Raw genomic sequence first — 22,086 nt, 5'->3', positions numbered from 1 at the left:
GAGCAAAAGATCTGAACAGACATTTCACTAAAGAAGATATATAGGTAACGAACAAGCATATGGAAAGAAGTTCAATACTATATGGCATTAGAGAATTGCAAATTGGAACGACAATGAGATACCACTACATACCTATTAGAGTGGCCAAAATCCAAAAAACTGATCTCATGAAATGCTAGAGAGACTGTGTAGCTACAGAAACACTCTCATTCCTTGTGGGAATGCCAATGGTACCGCCACTTTAGAAGACAGTTTGCCATTTTTTTACGAAATTGAACATGCCCTTACCATGTGATCTAGCAATTGTGTTCCCAGTATTCACCTGATTGAGCTGACGACTTATGTCTGCACAGAAACCTGCACAAGAATCCTTTTCCTGTTTTACTCATAATTGTCAAAAACTGGAAGCAAAATGTTTCTCAAAAGCTGAATAGATAAACTTTGGTTCATCCATGCAATAAAATATTATTCAGCAATAAAACAAAATAAGCTATCAAGTCACAGAAAAAATTGAGGTTAAGTAAATTATGACATGTCCATGCAATGAAATATTTTGCAGTGAAAAAATGAGCTATCGAGATGTGACAAGTCACGGAGAAATCTTTATGTTTATTGCTAAGGGGAAGAAGCCAATCTGCAAAGGCTACTGTACTGTGTGGTTACAACTAGTCAACATTCTGGAAAAGGTGAAACTATGGTGATAGTGAAGAAGATCAGTGGTTGTCGGGGACTTAGGGGGATGGAATAAAGTACAAAGCGTGGAGGACTTTTAGGCCAGTGGGAGTTTCCCGTATGACGCTGTGATGGTGGGTACCTGACATTATGCGTTTGTCAAACCCTGTACGATGTATGACACCGAGGGTGAACCTCCATGTAAACCATGGACTTCAGTTAATAACAATGTGTCAGTATTGGTGCATCGCCTGTAAAATTGAGCCTCACTAATGTAAGATGTTCATAAATAAGGGAAAGTGTATGGGGCGGGGGTGAGGGGTAATGTGGGAACTTTCTGTATACTAACTGCTCATTTTTTTTCTGTAAATCTAAAATTGTTCTAAAAACATAATGTACATTACATTTTTTTTTAAGTTAGTCCAGGAATCCTCCTTTAAAGGAATCCAGTCTGGCATTTTAAAAAATAAAATTTCTCTAAGTTTCTTTTATTTAAGTCTCACGTCTCTAAGATTTTATTTGGCTTTACATTTCCCAGGTCATTTTTGTCAGAGATGAGGGGTGGGGTAGTGAAAATTCAAACATATGTCCTCACGCTGCCGCCTGTTCTCCAAATGGTGCCCCATATGCTGTTGATGTGTAGAATTTTCATTGTTGACATTTATGAATTGACTATAATTGTACTTTGATTTCCTCCTTGACTCAAGTTTAATTATAAGGGCGTTTAAATTTTCAAGTGGGATTCAAAAACATAATACTAACTTCAGCTTCTACTGCTTGTTTTAAATATGTAAATTGTGTAAGTTCCACTTTTTGGAAACAAGTGAGGGTTTTTTCTTCCCAGCTTAGTTTATGACCAATTTTTGAAATGTTACCTAAATATTTTGCAATAATGTGCATTCTTTTTAAAGTTTAATTCTTTTACTATTGTTTTTGCTCTGTCAAGCTATGAACATTTTAGTAAATAGCTTATATTTAATGTTATGTGTTTTGCATAAGTTTCTTTACATTTTCTTGCTAAAATATATCTTTATTAATATAAATAATTCCTTTATCCCATGCAGTGCTCTTCGCCTCGAATTTCATTTGTCTATGAGAATTATTGTAACGAATGCCTCCTTCCAGTTTCTAGTTGCTGGATACACCTTTGGCCATCATTCTATGTGTGACCTTAATGATCATCTGGTTTTAGAGGTTTTTTCCTCTAAACAGCATGTGGTTGAGGAGGTGACATCAGAGAGGGGGGCGGGGAAGAGAGCTCCCGAGGGCAAAACCCTCTCTGCTGTCCCCCCCACCATCAGCTGCAAGTGGCCCACCATGACAACTGTGAACTCGTGGGTCACACACAGAAATCCCAACTTTCTCTAGAGAGACAGATGTGGGGGAGTTAAACTTGGCCATCGTTTTTCGTTCTGTCCCTAGGGCACTGTTTTAGCAAGGGGAGAATTTCTCCTTATACTCCTCAAGGAGGCTTCGATCTCCAGTCTGTCCTCAGAACCCCTGCCCTATGACACATCTGCAGAAATAAAAAGGAGAAAGGACAACAGTACAGTTGCTTGGTATTTGTCCGAGCTGGGGGAAAAAACACACAAAAAAGCACAAATTCAGACAAAGGTTATTGCCAGAGTCACATTCATTCTATTTTAGAAAAAAATTCAGGCACTCACCCTCCGACGTCAATCTTCGTGTTTCTCTTCAACATGCTTTGGACTTGACCCAGAGGTTACAAAGCAGAGATGTGGCTGGACTCCTAGTAAGAAACAGAGGCCCAGAGTTAGCTGACAATTCTTCACCTTGACCGTCCTTTCAGAGCTTTTTCATTTAATTACATTTTGAGTGCGCTCTTCACATAAGAGATATTAAGGTCTTATATCCTAATTTCCTTCTCTGTAAAGTATGCAAATAACACTGCACACAGGATAATTAAAGGGCATGGGTGAGGTTAATAAAAGAGAGGGTGGGGAGGAGGGAGAGGAGACCCAAGGACCTATCGTGGGAGACGACTCTGCTAGAGAAGTAGACGGGGCAGGGGCGCTGTCAGTCAGCCTAAACGGTGAGAAGTGGTTTAAACCAGCTCCATCAAACCCAAACCCAAACCCAAACCCAAACCCTCTGTCATCCTCTCTCAACAGCTCACGCTGATCAAAGGCAAACAAACTTCTGTTTCTAATTATTCTGGAGTGTCCATTGTGCCAGAGAAAACTCGTTTAGCTTTCAAAGCCAGTCACCAACAAATGTGCCACGTGAATGTCCAAAGAGGGGCTGGTCCCGAAATGCGGAGCCTCCAAGAAGCTGAGGGAGTGAGGGAGCAGGGAGGGAGCTGGGAGCATGCGCAGTGGAACCCAGGAACAACACAAATGCAGCAGTAAGAGCAGCCATCTGCGTCGTGGGGCTGGAGTCAGTCTTCCTCTCCCTAACCCCTATACGATGTACGTTCCCATCCCTCCATGGGTTCAGGGCCCAGGTTCCTCCACCGCACAAAACACCCACCTTTCCACCGCGTGCCTTCCCTCACTCTGTGAGGTCACACAGCTCCTCTTGTTTCTGTCCCTAGGTTGTGCTGCTCTACGCCTCCACCTATGTCCTGGTGTCGCTCAGCATAGACAGGTACCACGCCATCGTCTACCCCATGAAGTTCCTGCAAGGAGGTGAGCGGTCTCAGCCAACTGCCGTTTCCCAGGGGATCACCCTCTGGGGAGGGGAGCTGTTTTCATGGCTATGCTCTTACTAATGGTTCTTTTCCTTCCCCTTTCTTCTCCTCCTTCCATTCTGAGTCTGACTGTCCAAAAAAAGAAAGAAAGGAAGGTTGGTGCCTGGAAAGATGCTGGTGGTTCCCATGGATGGCCAAGAGTCACTAGGGCAGGGGATTTGCTGCCCATTCGCCTTCTGCTAATGGCTCCAGATTTTCCCTCAGAGCCATGCTGATGCACACCCCTGTCCAAAGAAGGGAACACTCCCACTTCAACTTGTTCATGTTCCAGAAACAAGCACCTTGCCCTCTTTACCCCAAACCGTAGAAATAATTGGAAAGATGTTCTTAACTGATAATCATCCTGGAAAGAAGGAGCGTCCTCCTTGGTCCAGGGACAGCCAGAACGAAGCAGAGGGGAGGGAGGGAAGGCCCAAACCACGTACAGCCCATAATACCTGCAGCTGATGCTGCAGCAACGTGGGCGTGTGCTCAGAGTGCTTCCTCAATAGATCGTGCAGGATGGGCTCCAGGAAACCGGCAGGGCAGGTCCTGGGCACGGTGAGGAGGGTTCATCCTTGCTTCCAATGGGGATGCTGGATCGGAAGAGGCAGACGGGCACTCCTGGGAGCAGAGGTGCCCTGGAGAGACAGTGGGCACCCAGTCACAGGACTGCTCTTCATTACTCTGCCCACAGGTAGGGCCCTCTCTGCTCCATGACCCCTGAAAGCAAGTAAGAACTCACCATTCAGAAACCCGTACTACACACTCCAAGCAGGCTGTGAACACTGATAAATACCCTAACATAAAATCTTGACTACAGGTGTAATCAAATATCATTTTTAAAAATGTGACAAAAGCCAAACTGTGGAAAATAGACAATATATTTAGAACGTCATTCTGCAGAATTTATACCTAAGCAAACGAAGTTAATAGAGCAAGCAGAACTTCAGAATAAGTAGAATTAATGCCATCCGAGACCACTGAATACATCAGCCAGCGTCAGCACACATGCTTTGAATGGCAACTTAACAAGATCTAATTAAATATAAAATGTGCAGCCCTTTGAAACAGAAATTCCACTTCCTGGTACCCTCTCCAGAGAAGCACCCCACGTGTGTGTGCAGACATGAGTTGTGTCTTGCCGCGCTGCTTAGCGTTGCAGGGAATTCAATGCTAACCTTGGAGGAATGCCTAGCTATGCTTGGGTGTATCGATTGCACGCTAGGTGCCTTTCGTGACTGGGAGTTCTTTACGTACAACAGGCACTTAAATCCTCATAACAGCTCTGTGGGGTGGGTTCCATTATTATCTGCATCTTCTAGTCTGGGCAGTTACAATTCAGAAAGCAAAAGTAACTCGCCCGAAGTTATGCAACTAGTAGGAGCAGGGGCAGGATTTGAACTCAGACAGTGTGGGTCTAGCTCAGTAGCCCTTGACTAGTACATACCCTATCTCTCTTAATGAGGATGTGGTAGACCCATGGGCAGTAATGTGCATTGACAAAAAAAAAAACCCTACATCTCGTTTCCTGTCATAAAACAACATGCATTATAATCCATGCAGTATGATAAAACTAACAGAAAGAACAACTCAAAGCAATGCTAGATATCGTGAGAGAAGGACAGAGAAGAGTGTGCAAAAAAGGAGAGAGCCCAGAATAGCATAGACTTGTCTGCAAGGACTTCTGGGGTGGGGGCTGAACCAGCCACAGTGACCAGAGGGACTTACATGCAACAAGGCAATCTTTAAACTGAAATGTATCAATATATTGTGTGCAATTAAATGTTATTTAAAAATAGAATTTACACCTGCTCCTTAGGCTCTTTCTAGGTTATTCGTGTGTGCGTGCCTGTGTCTGCGAACAGCACCGAGCTTGCTGGGCACTGCGCTGCCCTGGTGATTATGCTAGAGGAGGAAGCAGGGAATGGGATGAGGGGAAATGGAGGAGACACCCTGTGACATGTGTGGACAGGGGTGCGGTACACGTACTCATCCATCCGTTTATTCATGCCCAGCGGGCTGACGGGAGTAATGAGCGTAGTGTACAAAAAGACTCCTCCACCAGAGTATTTTAAGGGTGAAGAAATAGGAGACAAAGAAAAGTAAGTATCAGAAAACACACGAGGGGTGTTTTCAGCATCTGTGCTGGAGGTGGAGGGCCTGCGACCCATAGTCAAGGGGGAAACACGGCCAGTTACACATCTCCCCATATTCACTGGGTAAAAAAAAAAAAATCCACTGCTTAGCTCAGGGCAAATGTGATGAGTTCTGGGAGACACTGTGCAATATTCTGAACAGTGTCCTAAATTACAGGGAAGTCAGTGATGAATATTATTAGAGTGTTCATTTAAATATGTAAAGCCATTTATTTCCTCACTACAAAATTAACAGAGGCTCCGCATAGGCACTTGGAAAACTGTCATTTCCAATAGCATCAGGAAAGATGCAAGCATAGAAACAGACCTTAGCCATTTTCCCTTCCTCTGCCCAACTCCACAAAAATCCTGGAGGAAACACAAATAACTGGAGAGACCTGCAGCTGGGGCGGGAGCCAAGGAGAGAAGCCATCCCAATACTGCAAACTTCAAGGCATCTGAGCACACAGGGGCCGATTTAACAAGGATGCCACCCCCCTAGGAAAGCTAGGTGGCCTTGTAGGATGTGGCAAAGGTCCTCATTGTTACAGGGTGAGGTGGTAGGTAAGACCGAGGCATGAGAGGGACTGTACGCTAGAGCCATCCTGGTACAGCAGCCCACGGGGACGTGGGGGCAGCTGTGAGGGGCAGTCAGGCGTGTATGCGACGGAGTGAAGGGGTGAGGGGCAGGAGAACAGATGCCCCAGTGAGCACATCACTGTTTCAAGCCAGGTGGGTAAATCCAGGAAGGGGGAGGGAAGTAGAAATTGGGGAGCGCAGACCTATGCCAGGCAGTGTGCTGGCTTTCGTGCAAACCCTCTCTCTTTAATCCTTGCATCAGCCCTAGACACAGGGCCTCGGACCCACGTTTCACAGATGGGGAAACAGAGGCTCTGAGGGGCCCCGAGCTCCTCTTGTATGGTGATCCTCTTCTACACAAGACTCCAAGGGGCTCCCCAGCAATGTTCCCAGATGTCCCACTTCCCTCTCTTTCCTTTGAGCAGAAAAGCAAGCCAAGGTGCTCGTAGTGACAGCCTGGATCCTCTCGTTCCTGTTCTCCATCCCCACCCTGATCATATTTGGGAAAAGGAAACTCTCCAACGGCGAAGTGCAGTGCTGGGCCCTGTGGCCTGATGACTCCTACTGGACCCCGTACATGACCGTCGTGGCCTGCCTGGTGTACTTCATCCCTCTGGCCATCATCAGGTGAGAAGCCCCGGCCCGACTCCCGCGAGAGCGCTCCTGTTTGCCCACTGCCTCTCCCCTCCCCTGCGGGCCTCTCCCTGCTCCTGGCATTCTTGGGGGCACTGACCAGGCCACGTGCTCTTATCTAGAGGTTGTGCTGAGCCCAACTGCTCTGAAGTCGAGGAAGGGGCAGGAACTAGCATTTTTGGAGTGTGTACTATGGGACAGGTGCTGTGTGAAGTGGCCAACAGCTACCCCATTAACCATGCTACAGCGCTCTGAAATAACTACTGCTGTGCTTATCCAATAAATGATAAAACTTGAGCTCAGAGACGTCAAGTAACTTACTCAACATCACACAGGATTTGACCCCAGGTGTGTCTGATTTCATACCCTGTCCTTCCTCCAGCCTTTCAAATATAAGACATTGTACCAGTGTCAGAGATCTTCTCATTGAAAAGAAAGATATGCTTGAAACAAAACTGAACAGGTAACACCACAGAGACGCTGGAGCGTGTGTGCAGTGAGGTCAGGTAATGGCAGCGAACCTTTCTTGGAAGCCGCCATTGAAGGATGGATGGATTCGGGTAGGAAAAGGGGAAAGTTGGAGAGACAGCTGGCTCCTAGTGACCAGAGGCCAGAGGCAGTGTGGTGACAGGGAAGGACAGGTAGGCAGAGCCAGAGATAGAGGAGGTAACAAAAAGATCTTTCTGGATGGGGTGAGGCTTGGTTATGAAGGGCAGCCAAGCCACAGAATGTTCCCTTTTCCTGTGGCCAGTGGTGGGCCAGAGCTGGTCTTTCAGCGCAGAAGGCCACAGCCACCAGGACAAGGCAGGGTCACCTCCATGCAGGGTGGCTCTGCATGGGTGGGGCATCGCCGGCAGATATCTGGGTGTTCGTATGCATGCAAGGCCTGCTGATCCTGCAGTCTCGCATCCTCTGAGTGTCCCCACGCCTGCCACGATGTGTCACACAATTTGTGACAAAGAAGGTCAGCCTTTGGGCTTTGGTGGTATAAATAATGCCATGATAAAAAAAAATCCTTGCACTTAAAGTTACTCGAGTCTCTGATTATCACTCAGGACTCATTCCAGTGGAACTGCTAGAGCAAACGTGAAGTCCATTCTGAGACGGACGCACGTTCATAAACTGTCCTCCGGGAGGTGCATCCCCGCCAGCAGCAAAAAAGAACTCCGCTGGTCTTCCTGACCCAACGGAAGGTGGTACCCTATCTTCATCAGATTGTTGCCAATCGTAGAATTTAAAGAAAAACTATCTCCTTGTTTCAATGTGCACTTGTTTGATCATTAAGTAGTTAGGCATTTTTCAAGGGCTGCCTGATATTAGAGAAATCTCTCGCTCTTGCTTGTTGCTCACCTGGAGACTCAGAAAACACTAAAGCTGGAGAAGTGTTCTCCATCTCGTACATAGTTCAGCCCCTGAAGTTTTCACAAGAATAGACTCAGGGCTGAGAGAAGAGAAGTGACTTACCTTCCGTCGGAGCTCAAACTGGGTGGAGTGATCCGCCTGAGCAGCCCCGAAGTCTTGTTGAGACTGGTAGCTGGCCAGTCATCTCCTCTCAGTTGGCAAATTAACATCTGCAGTTCCTCTCAACATCCTGTGCTCCTTCCTCTTCACCACGTTGAATTTGGAAGGAATCTTGAAAGAGAGATGAAGCTTGTATAGACAACCCGTTAAAGGTAAGTTAAAGCAACGTCAGGAGGGCCACAAGAGTGAGGAGAGATGCTTGTCCCCCCCCAGGCAGCTCAGGCTGTTGCAGGCAGCTGACTGATCGATTTTGGTGGCAGGGCAGGTCCCTGCCTCTCTCCTGGTCGATTTCCTATCAGCTCCTGAAATCAATCAAAAAACCCTTGCTCAGCAGGGTGGATACGTGCAGGAACCACGTGGCTCCCAGCTGCTGTCCAGCCAGATGTGGCCTGTGGGTCTCTCACTCTCTGAAGTGTCCCCATTAATCTGAGCTACTTCTTCCCCCCAGGCCGGCTCCTCAGACTTGCCAACAGCCCCACTTGCGTAGTTTGTCTGTCCTTGGGCAGAGTAAAGCGGAACTTGGTGATGAAAGGGGTGATTTCCAAAGTGGGCTCCACTCAGCCCTCACCAAGCAACGCCTCTTCTTAAATCCTGATCCTTGCTTCCAGCCCAGGCTAGACCACAAACACTCTGAGTGGCCTCCCTCTGCCCTTGAGCTTCTCAGAAGCACTTCCTGTCTGCTCAGCCATGACCTTCACTCTTGTGTGGTCAGGCTCCTTGGGTGGGGCGGGAGGATGGGGGTGCCGTCCAGCCCCCTCCTCGGCCCTTCTTGAAACAAGACCAGGCTCAGAGTGAATTTTCCAACTGATCCCTGGGAGAAGTCGCTACAATTTTATCTCTCTCCAAACTAAAGTTCAACTCTTTTTTTCCCCAACCACACTTTGGCTCCCTGAGCTTGATTCTGTTGTTTGCGGTCCTTTTAGATAAGGTTAAACTCTCAGTCCCAAGCTTAAGTAGGCAGAACTCAGACAAGGGGACAACATGCTTTATCAACCATGTCTCATGCTTCACTATCCCTCATGCATTATATGTGTGGTGTGTGTACACACATATCCTGACTGAATTCATAGGCAAGCATATAGTTGTTTTAATTCGCTATTGTCATTGAAACCGAACACATTTTATACATTTACCATTTTTGTTTTTTTAAATAAATTACCGGTTGATATTCTTTCACCCATTATTTCTCTATTTTATTTTATTTCCTTTATACTAAAGATATTCCATACATAATATACTCTTTCTGTTTTTGTGTGTTGAGAATATTTCCCTAATTTGTCTTTTGCCTTTTTGTGTTGAAGATGGTTTTATTTTGCTTTCAGTTCATAAGACTGACATAATTAAGAAAAGCAGAGGAAGTATGAATAACCAAAATTAAAAAATGAGAAATTCAAATAAAATGTCAAAGGAGTCAGAGAAGAGCACTTTGCAAAACTTTGTCTAAAAACATGTGAACATATGAATGAAATGAATATGGGTTTTGTGTAGGATGTAGACATTTTAAATTTTAGTGAAGCAATTTTCAACAGGTGTGCTGCAAGAATTTTCCAAACCTGCAACACCTGACTGTTTAGTCAGGGGCACTGACCTCTTTTCCCTTAGATTGTCAAAGAAAAAAATGACAACAGCCAGCACGACAATAGTTGGTTGGTGCGAATGAATCAAAATCATACCTATTTTTTATGGTCAGCTCAGCAAAAAGTGAAATATGTTTTTTGGCATACCACAGAATTTTAGTAATTAGTTTATGTGGGCCACGAGATGAAAAAGTTGAAAATTGCTTAGTGTATTCACAGCTCGTGCGTCTGTTTCTATTTTATCATTTTATTAGGAAATTGCCCCCTCTACATACTTATCTATGCTTTGATTTAACCTTTTATCATTTATGATATGAATTATTTGAAAATTATTTTAGTGTTGGGAGCACATTAAAAATGTCACTTTAGGGAGTACGTTTGACTCGATTTGCCGGTTATCCCCATGTCAATTACCTCTGATGTTAGAGATGGATTAGAGACCTGTTAACTTGGTTTCATAATGCAGGCCATGCGCTACCATGCCACCTACGCAATAGTCTATCTTTGCAGTGTGAAGTGGAGATTCTATCATATGCATATTTATATTATTTGTTCCAACACCACTTACAAAATAATCTCTTTCTTCTCTATGGTATGAAGTGGCGATTCTGTCATACATATTTATATTATAAATACTTTGTTTCTGAACTTCTATTCTCTTTACTTTGTCTCTATGTTATGCAAGCTCCACATGCAGAAAATAAAATAGCTTTAGAGCTATTTATTATGCCATAACCTTTTTCTGTGTTGTAAATATTTCCCTAGTTTTCCATTCTCTTCCTGATTTTGCACATGCATCTTTGGAATCTCCAGTGCATGGCGGTTGGCCCAGTGAGGGAGAGAACGCACAGACAGCCACGGCAGCGGTTTTCCTGCCCCCAGTGCTGCGTTGTTTTCATCACCGTAGCTCTGCACACATCGGTGTCTGCTAGGACGAGATGCTGCCTCTCGCACGGGTTCCTGGCTGCTCCAGGGGGTGCTGGGGACACACTCCCCTCGCTCCCAGTTCTCTGGCCGCTACAGACCATCTGTTGTTCCCAGACACCCCCCCAACTCCTGTCACCCCAAGCCTCTGTGCTCATTTCCCCTCTACCCGAACCTCCTCCAAACTCACTGTCCTTGCTTCCAACAAGCTAGTCCCCCTTCTTCGGCTCTCACTTCAAACACCACCTCGGTGTGGACTCTCCCTGCCAACCAGGCCACGTCATGCCTCGGGGGTTCACCTGCTCACCTCCACCCTCAGCTTGTCACATCACCATGAAGGCATTGAGGTAGTGTCCTCACTGCCTGCTGTGTGGCCATAGCTCCTGAGTACAGGAGGAACTGGTGGCTCTTAATTTCTGGGTTCCAAATCCATCACATAGTGGACACTTAGTTAATGTCGGGTTGAATATACAATGCAGGCCCGACTGACATGCTGCAGCTGTCGCAGGACCCAGGCGTCACACCACTGTTACACACACACACCCCTGACAGGGACATGGCAGGTCATTTAGGGCCCTGACCCACTTCTGGCCTGTGGCGGATCCTCTGCACACGTATGTGAAGGGAAGAAGGAAGGGAGAAAGAAAGGCCGGAGAGAGGAGGGAGGGCGTCGCGTGGTTGTCGGCAAACGCATGAGAGACGAAGGTGAAGGGACAAAGACTGAGCTGTTCTTTCATCAGTTCAATCCGCTCCCGGGATTTGGAGTCAGAGTGACCGACAACAAAGGCAGTGCGACGTTTTTCTGGGTCAACACAGCTTCTGCTGTTTCGAAAGTCACTTGTCATAACTCTCCAGCCGTCTCAGGGGAGGTTATTAGCCCTGATGTGACTGCTTGGCTTTAGCTGTGGTTATTTTCTTGATACCTAACTGATTTCTCACTCTCCTATCATTTTTATCTCTGTGAGATCAAGGGAGAGGCAGAAAAGATCCATGGCTGACAACGGGAAGGAGTAAGTGGAAAAAGACCTGTTTGTCACAGAGCACTGATTGGTGTTATATGAAACAAATCCATTTATTTTGCGCAGGGAATGGGGCTCAGACTGGGAAAGCCCCATGCTGAGGTGCTTACAGCCCAGTGGCATCCAAGGCCATTGGTGGAAAAAGCAGGGCCAGGGGTCTGGCCAGCACAGCCATGGGCACTGAGTCTGAGACCGAGGAGGATGACAACCCACCACATTGGGAAAGGCAGTGACTTACTTCTTTTATGCTGTTACTTTTATGCCTATTCCCATTCATTCGCTATGTCTAGAAATATCTGCAGGGCACCCACCTTCTGCCAGACACGGGGCACGGCAAGGGGGCAAAAGAAGTGGCCAGACGTACATGGTGTCTGAGTCCAGGAAACTTCTTGTATAACACAGGGAGCTGCCAACTAAGAGAGAAGTTACAACCTAGGGTGATGAGCATTAGGGCAGCATACAGAGAGAGTCCCATGGGACCCAAGTAGGGGCCCCTAATCTGATCTTGAGATCAAAGAAAGCATTCAGAGAGTAACTAGAACCATTATATAATAGCATGCGACGCCCAAGTACAGCCCACAAAGGGGCCTACACACCTTCCCTGCTGAGAGTCAGCATCCCCTGCTGGTGAACAAGACTTTGCTGCAAGGGGCCCCAGACTGTGGCCCAGCTCTGCCGTCTGTCTACCAGCTGTGTGAGCTCAGACCAGTCATGGAAGCTCTCAAAACCAAAGCCTTCCCACTAGAAAATGGGAATAATGCTAGCAGCAACCATATAAAGTATCTGAAGAGATTAAAGAAAGAGAGTTTCCATAAAGGGCTTGGTGTGATTGCTGGTTGACTGTGTGGTAAGCGAATCCCAGCTGTTGCCTCTGTAACGTCAGGCAAGAGCTTTGGTGGCCAGCAGACCTGGACTGGACACTGATCTCTGACACTTCCTAGTCATGGGAATTCAGCCTCGTCATCCATACAATGGGGACAATAAACTGTTCTTCCCCTTGATCACATATAAAATCATAAAAGAAGAACTTGCAGGGAACAAAAACCATAATCAACACGGAGGAAGCAGTGACCATCTGGTGCCCTGCACCGTGTTAACCAGCAGAGTTAATGAGGCAAAGTGTCAGACACTTTATACAGGGGGCGAGCACAGAGCAGGGGTCCACACTGGCTGCCGCCCCAGTCACTGCCCCCTCCGTGGGCGCCGGAGCAAGAGGCGAGGCACAGGACTCTGTTCCCAGCTGAGGATGCCTGCACCACGTGGCTTCAGCTTCTTTGGGAGCATATTCTGTCCTCTCTATCATTAGGCCACACCACAGTAGTCATTTCACTAAGAGACGGAATAAAATTCAAGGACGATTGAGTCGGTTTATACTCCCAGGGTTATTACCATCTTTCATTCTGTCTAGTGCAATAGCCTCCTATGTACTCTTACCCCTTTAAGTTTCTATTCCACCCGACAGCCAGAGCCATCATTTTGTTTGGAAAATTGCTAAGCATACAAAGGAGTATGAAATGAAAAATAAAAATATTCCTCCTACTCCACCCTGCCTTGTCCTGTTCCTCAGAGGTAGTGCCGTTAAGAATTTTTTTGTGTATCTTCCCAGAACTATTCAGTTCAGATACCGGCATCTACATATGTATAGAAACAATGTAGCCACATCTGACCTTCGAAAGTCATGTTAATCGATCATTTCACCTTCCTAATTAACTAATTTCCTATCATGAAATTTCCATTGTTTCAGAATAAAGTTCAAAGCCTCAAACCCCGTGCATGAGGCCACCCTCATCTAGGGTCACACAAACTGCCTGCGCACAGGCTTCGCCCACACTGGCTTTCTCTAACTTCTTCCCATGGACCGCACTCCCTCCTGCTTCTGAGCCTTTGCACATACTGTTCCCTCTGCAGGGATGATCACCCGCCCCCCTCCCCATCTGAAACACCAGTTTACCTGTCAGATCTTAGCTGAGAGTTTCCCTGCTCTGGGAAGGTGTCCCTGACCCCCCAGAACAAGTCAGGGCCCCTATCATATACTCACATATCACCCTCCATTTTATCTCCATAGCATCGGCCCCTTTGTAATCACATACAGTATGTCATACAGGCAGGATGCTAATTATCAAGGGGAGGAAGGCTGAGGGAGACTAGAGGAGGCTTTGGGTGCCCTGCAGAAGAGACTGGGTATCATTCCCTTGTAGAGGGAGTGGCAGGGAGGGAGTGGCAGGCTCTGAAGCCAGGGCATGGCTCTGCGCCCCACACATCAGCTCTGAGGTCAGCATGAGCGTTCCAGATGGCAGCAGAACGGGGGCCTCAGGAGATAATAGCGATAATCAGGCAAGAGGTCATAAGGGGTGCTCACTTCGGCAGCAAGAGTACCAACGTTGGGGCGACGCCGGGATTAGTATGGCCTCTGGGTGAGAATGACACCTACATTCATGAAGCTTTCCCTGCTTTTGTGTTTAATGGATACAGCGTTCCCATCCAGAATGACGAGAACGTTCTGGAAGTGCCCGGTGGTGACAGCAGTGAGAATGCACTCGGTGCCCCTGGACTGTACACATCACAATGGCTAAAGTGATCAATTTCATGTTATGTTTCTTTTATCACAACAAAAGCTCATCAGTATACATAAAAAGAGATTGTAAGGGTCCCGAAGAACAGGAATGGAGAGGAAGGGATAGATAGTAGAGACATTTTGAAGGAGCAATGCACAGGACCTGCTAATTAATTAAAAGAAATGAGGAAGAGAGACAGACATAATTCACAGGTTTTTGACACATGACTGTTACACTCTGAGACGTGGCCTGATTCAGGCAATAAATTAAAGGGGTGCCCTACTTATTAGGCATTTTCTGGGCTATTAATAAAGCTGGCACTGGCTTTCTATTTGCTTAGTCCTTTAAAGATGTGGTGGGGGTGACTTAGGCCCAAAGCCCTAACATATAAAGACTGTTCTGAATTTCACTCATGTATGTGGTCGACAGTCAATAAATACTTGAATTATTGATCAGTTAAGTACTGGGCATGCAGTTATAACGCACCGCACTTTAAGGCACTTGAAACACAAGTGCTTTTTAAGTCATTTACCTGGGGACAAGTTTCCCTGCTCTATCAAATACTCAAAGTAAATAGTAGACTCACTCGTAATTTTTTTCTTTAATGTAGACATACTGATTCCAGAAAAGTCCCTGCGCAGGTGTATGAAAAGAAAGGGGGATTTCCCACAAGGCCCCGAGCTTCCTTGGAGCGCTCAGAGGAGTTAGCCGAAGGAGACAGGAAAAGCGTTAAGAAGCAGGGCATTTTAACACAGTCAATAATTAAGTTATATCCTAAACGTCATTAAAAACAATTAGTGCTTTGTCAGCTGCTGCAAACTGGAGCTCAGATTTTTTTTTTAAACCAGTGATTCTGAAGAAGGAAGTTGGTGTGGTTTTAAAATAAAGCAGTGCTGCCCCGGACTGGCGTGACTTGGCTGGGCATCATCCCCACAGAGCAAAATGTCGCTGGTTTGCTTGCTTCCAGGTGAGGGCACATGTCTGGGATGCAGCTTTGGTCCCCGGTCAGGGAGAGTACGAGAACAACCAGTCGATATTTCTCTCCCACACTGATGTTTCTCTCCCTTTCTAGCCCTTCCCCTTTCTCTAAAAAATAATTAAATAAAATCTTTTTAAAAATAAATTGAACAAAGTAGTGATTTCTCACCAAGTTTTTAGTCAAGATACTTAATGTATTTGAAATGTCAAATAACATGAAAGAAGGGTTTTAGTTTTCATATTTATCAAAGGGAACACAGGGTACAAAATTTGCTGATGCTTTTGAGTCATTAACACATTGATTTCCTGTTAGGCAGATTATATCTCACAAGAGCAGATATGAAATTATGTGAAAAATGAGGAAGAAAGAGGGAGAGAAACTGACATTTACTGGGTCTCTGCTAATTTTTAAGCACTGTGCTTGGCATTTTAAATGTCACAGTTGACCTCTAGAAACTCTTAAGAGGTTTGTATTTTTAATCCACTTTACAGTTTCAGCTGGGTGGGGCCCTTTGTCTTTGTTCATTTGGGTGGCTACAACAAGACAAACAGACTATGCACAACAGATGAGTGCTTCCAACAGGTCTGGAGGCTGGAAGCCTGTGACTAGGATGCCAGCAGATTCGGTGAGGGCCCTCCACCATGTCCTCTCCGGGGTGAGAATGTTCCCCAGCGTCCCTTTCTCAAGGGCACTAATCCCAGTTTTGAGGGCCTCACCCTGATGACTTAAGCCCCTCACAAACACCCTGCCCCCAAACACCATCACCCTGGGCATTAGGATTTCAACACGAGGTTTAGAGGGACACTTGAATTCAGCCTATATTACTCAGTGTATTTGTTATCTCTTGCTTGATAGCAAATGATCATGAACCTGGTGACTGAGAACAACATACTTTATTATCTCACAGTACTTGTGCATCAGGAGTCTGTACTTGGCTTCTCTGGGTCATCTGCTGAGGCAAGGTGACAGTTAAGGTGTCAGCCAGGCCTGGGGTGCCCATCAGAGGCTCAACTGGAGGAGGGTCTTTTTCTCATCCCTCATGGGTTCTTGGCAGAATTAATTTCCTGGGGCTGTAGAACTTTTGATCCTGCAGCCCCAGGAAATTAATTGATCCTTCAAAACCAGTGATGGAGAGAGAAACTAGCAAGGCAGATGCTACACTCTAAAGTAATCATGGGCAGCTGATCACCTTCATCCTAATGCATGGATTAGAAGCAAGTCATGGGCCCCATCACACTCAACGGGGAGGACCACACAAATGCCTGCACCGCACAGGCAAAAATTATGGGGCCACAGTAAGGACTGTAAATTCAAGGTCACACAACCAGCAAGTAGTAGAGCCGGTTACAAATCTAAAACTTTCTGACCCTAAACTCTGTGTCTGGGTTCTAATCTCAGCTACACCTCTAACCACGGGGATGATCTTAGAGAAATTTAACTCCACCAGTCTTAGCCTCCTGACTTAAAAAAGAAGGAGCCGCCACCAACTGACCTTTCGGTTTCCACCGGCTGTGATTCTACAGTCCGCAAATACAGAGTGGGAGCGGTCCTCTCTCTGTGTCTTCCCGATGGGGACCCAACCAGCCACTTTCACATTACCTCTGCTCCTTTCCACAGCGTCATCTATGCCATCGTGATCCGAACCATTTGGACTAAAAGCAAGGCCCACGAGACGGTGATTTCCGACTGCTCGGGTAAGTCTGTCATCAGAATCACCCAGCTCTCGGCTCATTTTACTTCTGCAGAGGTTTTTCCCAGCAAACGAGAGCTTGGGCTCTGGGTATACCCCATTATATCAGGGCCCACAGGGCAGATGGGACCCCCCGAGGGCTGCCCCAGGCAGCCCTGCCTTCTCACCTGGCCTCCCTGGAAGCTGGGAGAAGGATGGGGGACTTCGAGCCTGGCCACGCTGTGGCAGCACAGGGCTGCTGGGAAATGGCCCGGCTGTGAAGAACCCCTGCTGGTCTGGTCTCTGTACCCCAGGTTTTCTCAAACAGCAAGAGCAGTCAGAGAGGATAAACACAAGTCTGTTTGTTTTATTCATTGTGAGTGGCTCTGGCCAAGAGTAAGAATAGTTGTCTAAAAAAATAAGGATGGATGAGCATGTCTGTCCTCTCTCCAATGTCAGATAAAGACAGGTGCAAGGCCTGCTGTTTGTAGGTGGGCTAAGGTCTTCCTGTGCTTTCAGACCCGGATCAGGTTGGCTTAAATTCCTGTCCTGTGCCAGTTCCTGGGGGGCAGTGTGTCTCTCCCTGCCTGTCGCTCTGCCCTCACTGTCTCACCTACAGCTCTCTGATCCCCCAGCTCCCGGTCCAAAGGGCCAGGGTGGAACCCACCTCATTTTCCCTAAGCCCGTCACCCACAAGAGTGAAGAGAGCAAATGCTGCTGGAGGGGTGAGGTACCACAACGTTGCCACGCTCTATGCGCTACCCCACCACCCAGGGTGTCTCCCACCACCCGCATCCTGTCCTCAGCAGACCTGTTGTCAGTGTGGCAGGGTCCCGGTTGCTCTCTAGTGTCCCTCTGGTCAAGCCACTAGATTTTCCAGCCCCCGTGCTGTTAGGTCCTCTATACTCCTCGGTCTGAAGTAGTGCAAAGCCACACGGAGGCCAGTTTCCCACTGGCACACAGCACGCCATCCCCTCTTCCCAAAGGTGGAAGGGGGGACTGTCCATTCTCTTTCTTTAACACAAATTTGTGTCTCATTCTACCTCTTTTTCTGTTGTCTATATCTTTCTGTCACCAGTGACCCCCCTGCCGGAGTGCAGAGCAGATGGTAGTCTGAGAAGCCCGTATACTCTCTGTATCTTGCTTGTAAATGGAACTCACTTCATTTCCTATTTGGCATCACAGCCAAGCAGCTCTGGAGTTGGCTGGGAGATGGGCTCCCCAGCGGCGTGAGCACGCCAGGAGGACGGGTTGGCGACAGGGACGTCAGCCATAATTAGTATGAACAGAAGCTCACTTTGTAAACACGGGCTGCAAAATTCAAGGCATCATTAGTTTGACACCCACTCTTCTCACTGGCAAACATGTCTAGCTTCTCCCTTTGAAAGTCTGGTAGAAAGAAAAAAATAACGAATAAATGATCAGAAGACTTTCCCACAAATAAGTGTGGAGGACAAGAGGTAGGGAAGAGGAGGCTTTTAAACTTGTGTGTTGCTATCTCTCACGAGCCGGCATGCTCTGGATGCCCAGAGTATCTATCTACTCCTGTGAAATAGTAGATTTAGTGTGTGGGGGCAGGGGGTTGGGGAGCCACACCCACGGAAGGGGCAAAGCGTAGCATCTGGATATAACTGTGTCTGGCCGTCATGACTTGGAAGACACGATGTGATGCTTGCTGCACCCAGTTGCATGTTAAATGAAATAGCACGAGTTGGAAAAAAGAAGCGCTTTGGATTAGGAACTGGGTTTGGGTCCTATTGACTTCTAGCTGAATGAGTTTAAGATATGCCCATTGCCCCGGCCGGAGTGGCTCGGTGGGGTGGGCGTTGTCACACAAAGTGAACAGTCACAGGATTGATTCCTAGTGAGGGCCCATGCCTGGGTGGCCGGTTCGGTCCCCAGTCGGGGCACGTATGGAGAGCAGCCAGTCGATGTTTTTTTCTCACATCCATGTTTTTCTCCCTCTCGTCCTCTCTTAAATAAATAAATCCAAAATAAAGAAAAAGGAAGCCCCAATGAACTGCGCCCAGCACCTTTCCCACCAACGCATGTGGGTGAAATGGCTTCTCTGCAGACAACCACATTTAGCAAAAGACATGAAAAACTTCAGGGAAAAGATATAAAGACATAAATATATGACTCTTATGACATGTTCATGAATAGTAAGACTCAACAGCATAAACATGTCAGTTCCCCACCTAATCTACAGTTCCAATCAAAATTGAAATGGGACATTTTAGTGAGCTTGACAAACCAATTTTGAAAGATACATGACAATTTCAGGAGCCAAGAATAGCTAGGGCACTCCTGGTGAAGTAGAACTGGATAGAGGTTTACTGTACTGAATAGTAAGATTTATCATAAAGTCAGAGCCATGTGGTATTGCCACAATACAGGATGTGGTATTGACACAATACAGGATGTGGTATTGACACAATACAATAGACAACTAGAAACTAAAACAGCCCCAGAGCAGACCTACACAGATATGAGAACTTGGTAGATGTCAGAAAATCGTAGGGAACAAAATGAAATCAGATTTTCACTTCAATTCATAGGTGAAACAAATTCCAGGTAATTTTGAGACTTAAATACAAAATATGTGACTCATAAAACTTGTGTAAAAAAAAAAAGGTGATACCTTTATGTTATTGAAGTAAGGAAGAGTTTCTTTTCTTTTTTAATTTTTTTAACATCAGTGTGTGGTTGCCTCTCACACACCCCTCACTGGGACCTGGCCCACAACCCAGGCATGTGCCCTGACTGGGAATTGAACTGGTGACCCTTTGGTTCACAGGCCAGCACTCAATCCACTGAGCCACACCAGCCAGAGCTGGATTAAGGAAGAGTTTTTGAAACAAGGTGCAAGATACATGAAGCCACAAAAGACATTAAGCCACAAAGGTAATGATGGATAAATCTGACTCTGTTAATATTTAAAAAGTCAATTTGTGTAACATATTAACTGTGAAATTTGTGTAACATATTATCTGCAAAAGCATTGTTATTCAGAATTTTTTAGAATACCTAAAATCAATAAAGAAAAAATTTAAAGCTAAATAGAAAAAAAAAAAATGAGCCAGACACAGTCATCTTACAGAAGGGAAAAGAACAGTGGCCAAAAATAAGATTCTCAACCTCACTGATAATCAGAACTCATTTAAATCTCAGTTAGATACAATTTTCTACCCACAGGATTAATAACAGTTTTAAAGTCAGATATTTCTATGTTGACAAAGTTATAAAGCTGATGGTTTGTTTGGCAATATTTCTCAAAAGCTTAGTAGGCTTCTGATCCACTTGCTTCCAGTCAGTTTCCTGTGGGAGGGTCCATATTCAGAAAGTCTTTAGTAACACAGCCCTCAGGTCTGACTGTCCTGGGCTCCCCCACCCTGTCCCTTTCTGCGTGCTTGAGGCCATCACAAGCGGGCTAGAGGATATGTCCCCAGGCTGCTCTTTGTCTCAGGAATGACTCAGATGGGTCTTTGCTGGTCACAACCTCACAATGTTAAGTCTTCACTTGTGGACCGGGACCAGCTTCGTTGTCATTATATATACAGGGCCCGGCACAAATAATACGCCTTTTTATTACAAAATCATAAGCATGGAATTCTGTAACATAACAATATCACACTCAAGCACACCGTGTGACATTTTAGGTGAAATGTTCCAACTGCTATCCATCTTGTGTGAGACCCTGAGGTAGTCTCCCAACCACGCCCGAGCAGGCCTCGCTTCTGCGCACCTCTCCACGTGTATTTCCTATGGGTGTCGTTTCTCTGGAGAGCACGGACTACTACACCAACCTTGTCCTTGGGGTTTGGGGCTCAGGAGACACACAATCTGCCTTCCCGGGCATCACGTGCGACATTCCTGCCAAAGGGATCCCTGGTGTGCCAGCTTCCAAAGTCAGGTTTCTGGCCACCTGCGGCTGGCCCACTAGACCACTGCCACACGTATTAGGTGTTTATGGTGACAGCACTCCCACGAGGAACCAGTTTCTGCTTTCGTCAAGGAAATACCAGCAGCTACAACAGAGACACCCCCAAATACAGTAGCCTTCACAGAAGTTTGTTTTTTACTTAGTTGATGCACCATTGCACAAAGTTTTTCAGAGGCTCAAGCTGATAAAGATTCTACCACCCAGAACAGAGGGCCACTAAGGTGTCCCTCAGTGTCAACATCAAGCTGATGGACTGGGGAGAAGAGAAAATGGAGGATTGCCCAGGTGGTTTGTTCAAGCTAAGCCTGTGTCTGGTGTCTGAGGGTTCTTTCCGTGTTACCGTTAGCAGATCGTAGTCATGTGACTATACACCCTGCTGAAAGGGAGGCTGGGAAATGTAGTCTATCTGTGTGCCCAAGGGAAAAGGAAAGGATTCAATGAAAGCTAACCTGTTTCTGCCATGATGGTTTCCGGGCCCATCAGGGGTCTCGGTTCTGCCAGAGCTGAGGAGCAGAAAATGTGAGTGAAGTGAGGGAGGTGAGCAAGGTCATAGCTTCTCATTAGCTAGCTGTGACCCCTGGTTTGCCAGAGGTTAAAAAAAACATCCAAGGGAAGGAAATGGTCAAAATTCTAGTTAAGCCGATGAGATATAATGTGCTAAAAATACATAACATGCAGGTTTTAATTGTAGATAAAGAGGCCATCAATGATCAGAAGTCAAAAATCAAGTTTTAAAAGTTTTAGAAATCAGATGTACCTTCTAAAAATGTTTAATTTTTAAAATTGCTGAAGTATGGAAAGTTTCTAATATATGAAAAATGTCTATTCTAAAATATCACTAGGGAGTCTTCCCTGTTAACAAATAAGTCACCTGCACTCAATTATAGTTCACAGATGGTTCAAATCCCTCGTTTTAAAATCCCAGGATAACAGCTGTTCCCCCCACCCCCAGCCTTCACTTCCGCTATTCAGCCCAGAGAAATGGATTCCCGGTGTCTGCATAAAGGTAGGGAAGGTGAGGAGCAAGCACTGGCCACTCGGAGACTAATTTCGAGCCTGGGCCCCCTCGGGACTCATACTTGGACTAAAACAGCCTAAGGCGGTTTGCTGAATCTAATGGACCTGCTGCCTCTAGGCTCCCCCAGCTATTAATGCACAATGACAGCTGAATTTAACTGCTCTTCACTC

At 46.2% G+C, this 22,086-nt stretch overlaps 1 protein-coding gene across 2 annotated transcripts in view; it reads left to right on the top strand.

Annotated features, from left to right (window-relative positions):
• NPSR1 (neuropeptide S receptor 1) overlaps positions 1-22,086 on the top strand; it is a 103,214-nt gene that overhangs the window by 72,205 nt on the left and 8,923 nt on the right. Inside the window, exons 4-6 of one of the 2 annotated variants that reach the window (XM_037041158.1) lie at positions 3,227-3,320; positions 6,504-6,705; positions 16,904-16,980. In XM_037041158.1, coding sequence (XP_036897053.1) covers positions 3,227-3,320; positions 6,504-6,705; positions 16,904-16,980 — 373 coding nt within the window. The remainder of the gene's footprint in view (positions 1-3,226; positions 3,321-6,503; positions 6,706-16,903; positions 16,981-22,086) is intronic. The other variant, XM_037041159.1, reaches the window with a different exon arrangement.

The sequence above is a fragment of the Sturnira hondurensis genome, unplaced genomic scaffold (genome assembly GCF_014824575.4).
Source record: "Sturnira hondurensis isolate 20B ecotype Veracruz unplaced genomic scaffold, ASM1482457v3 Scaffold0002840, whole genome shotgun sequence".
Classification (NCBI taxonomy): domain Eukaryota; kingdom Metazoa; phylum Chordata; class Mammalia; order Chiroptera; family Phyllostomidae; genus Sturnira; species Sturnira hondurensis.
The sequence above is the reverse complement of the archived record's forward strand: the minus strand, read 5'-3'. Positions and strand labels throughout refer to the sequence as shown.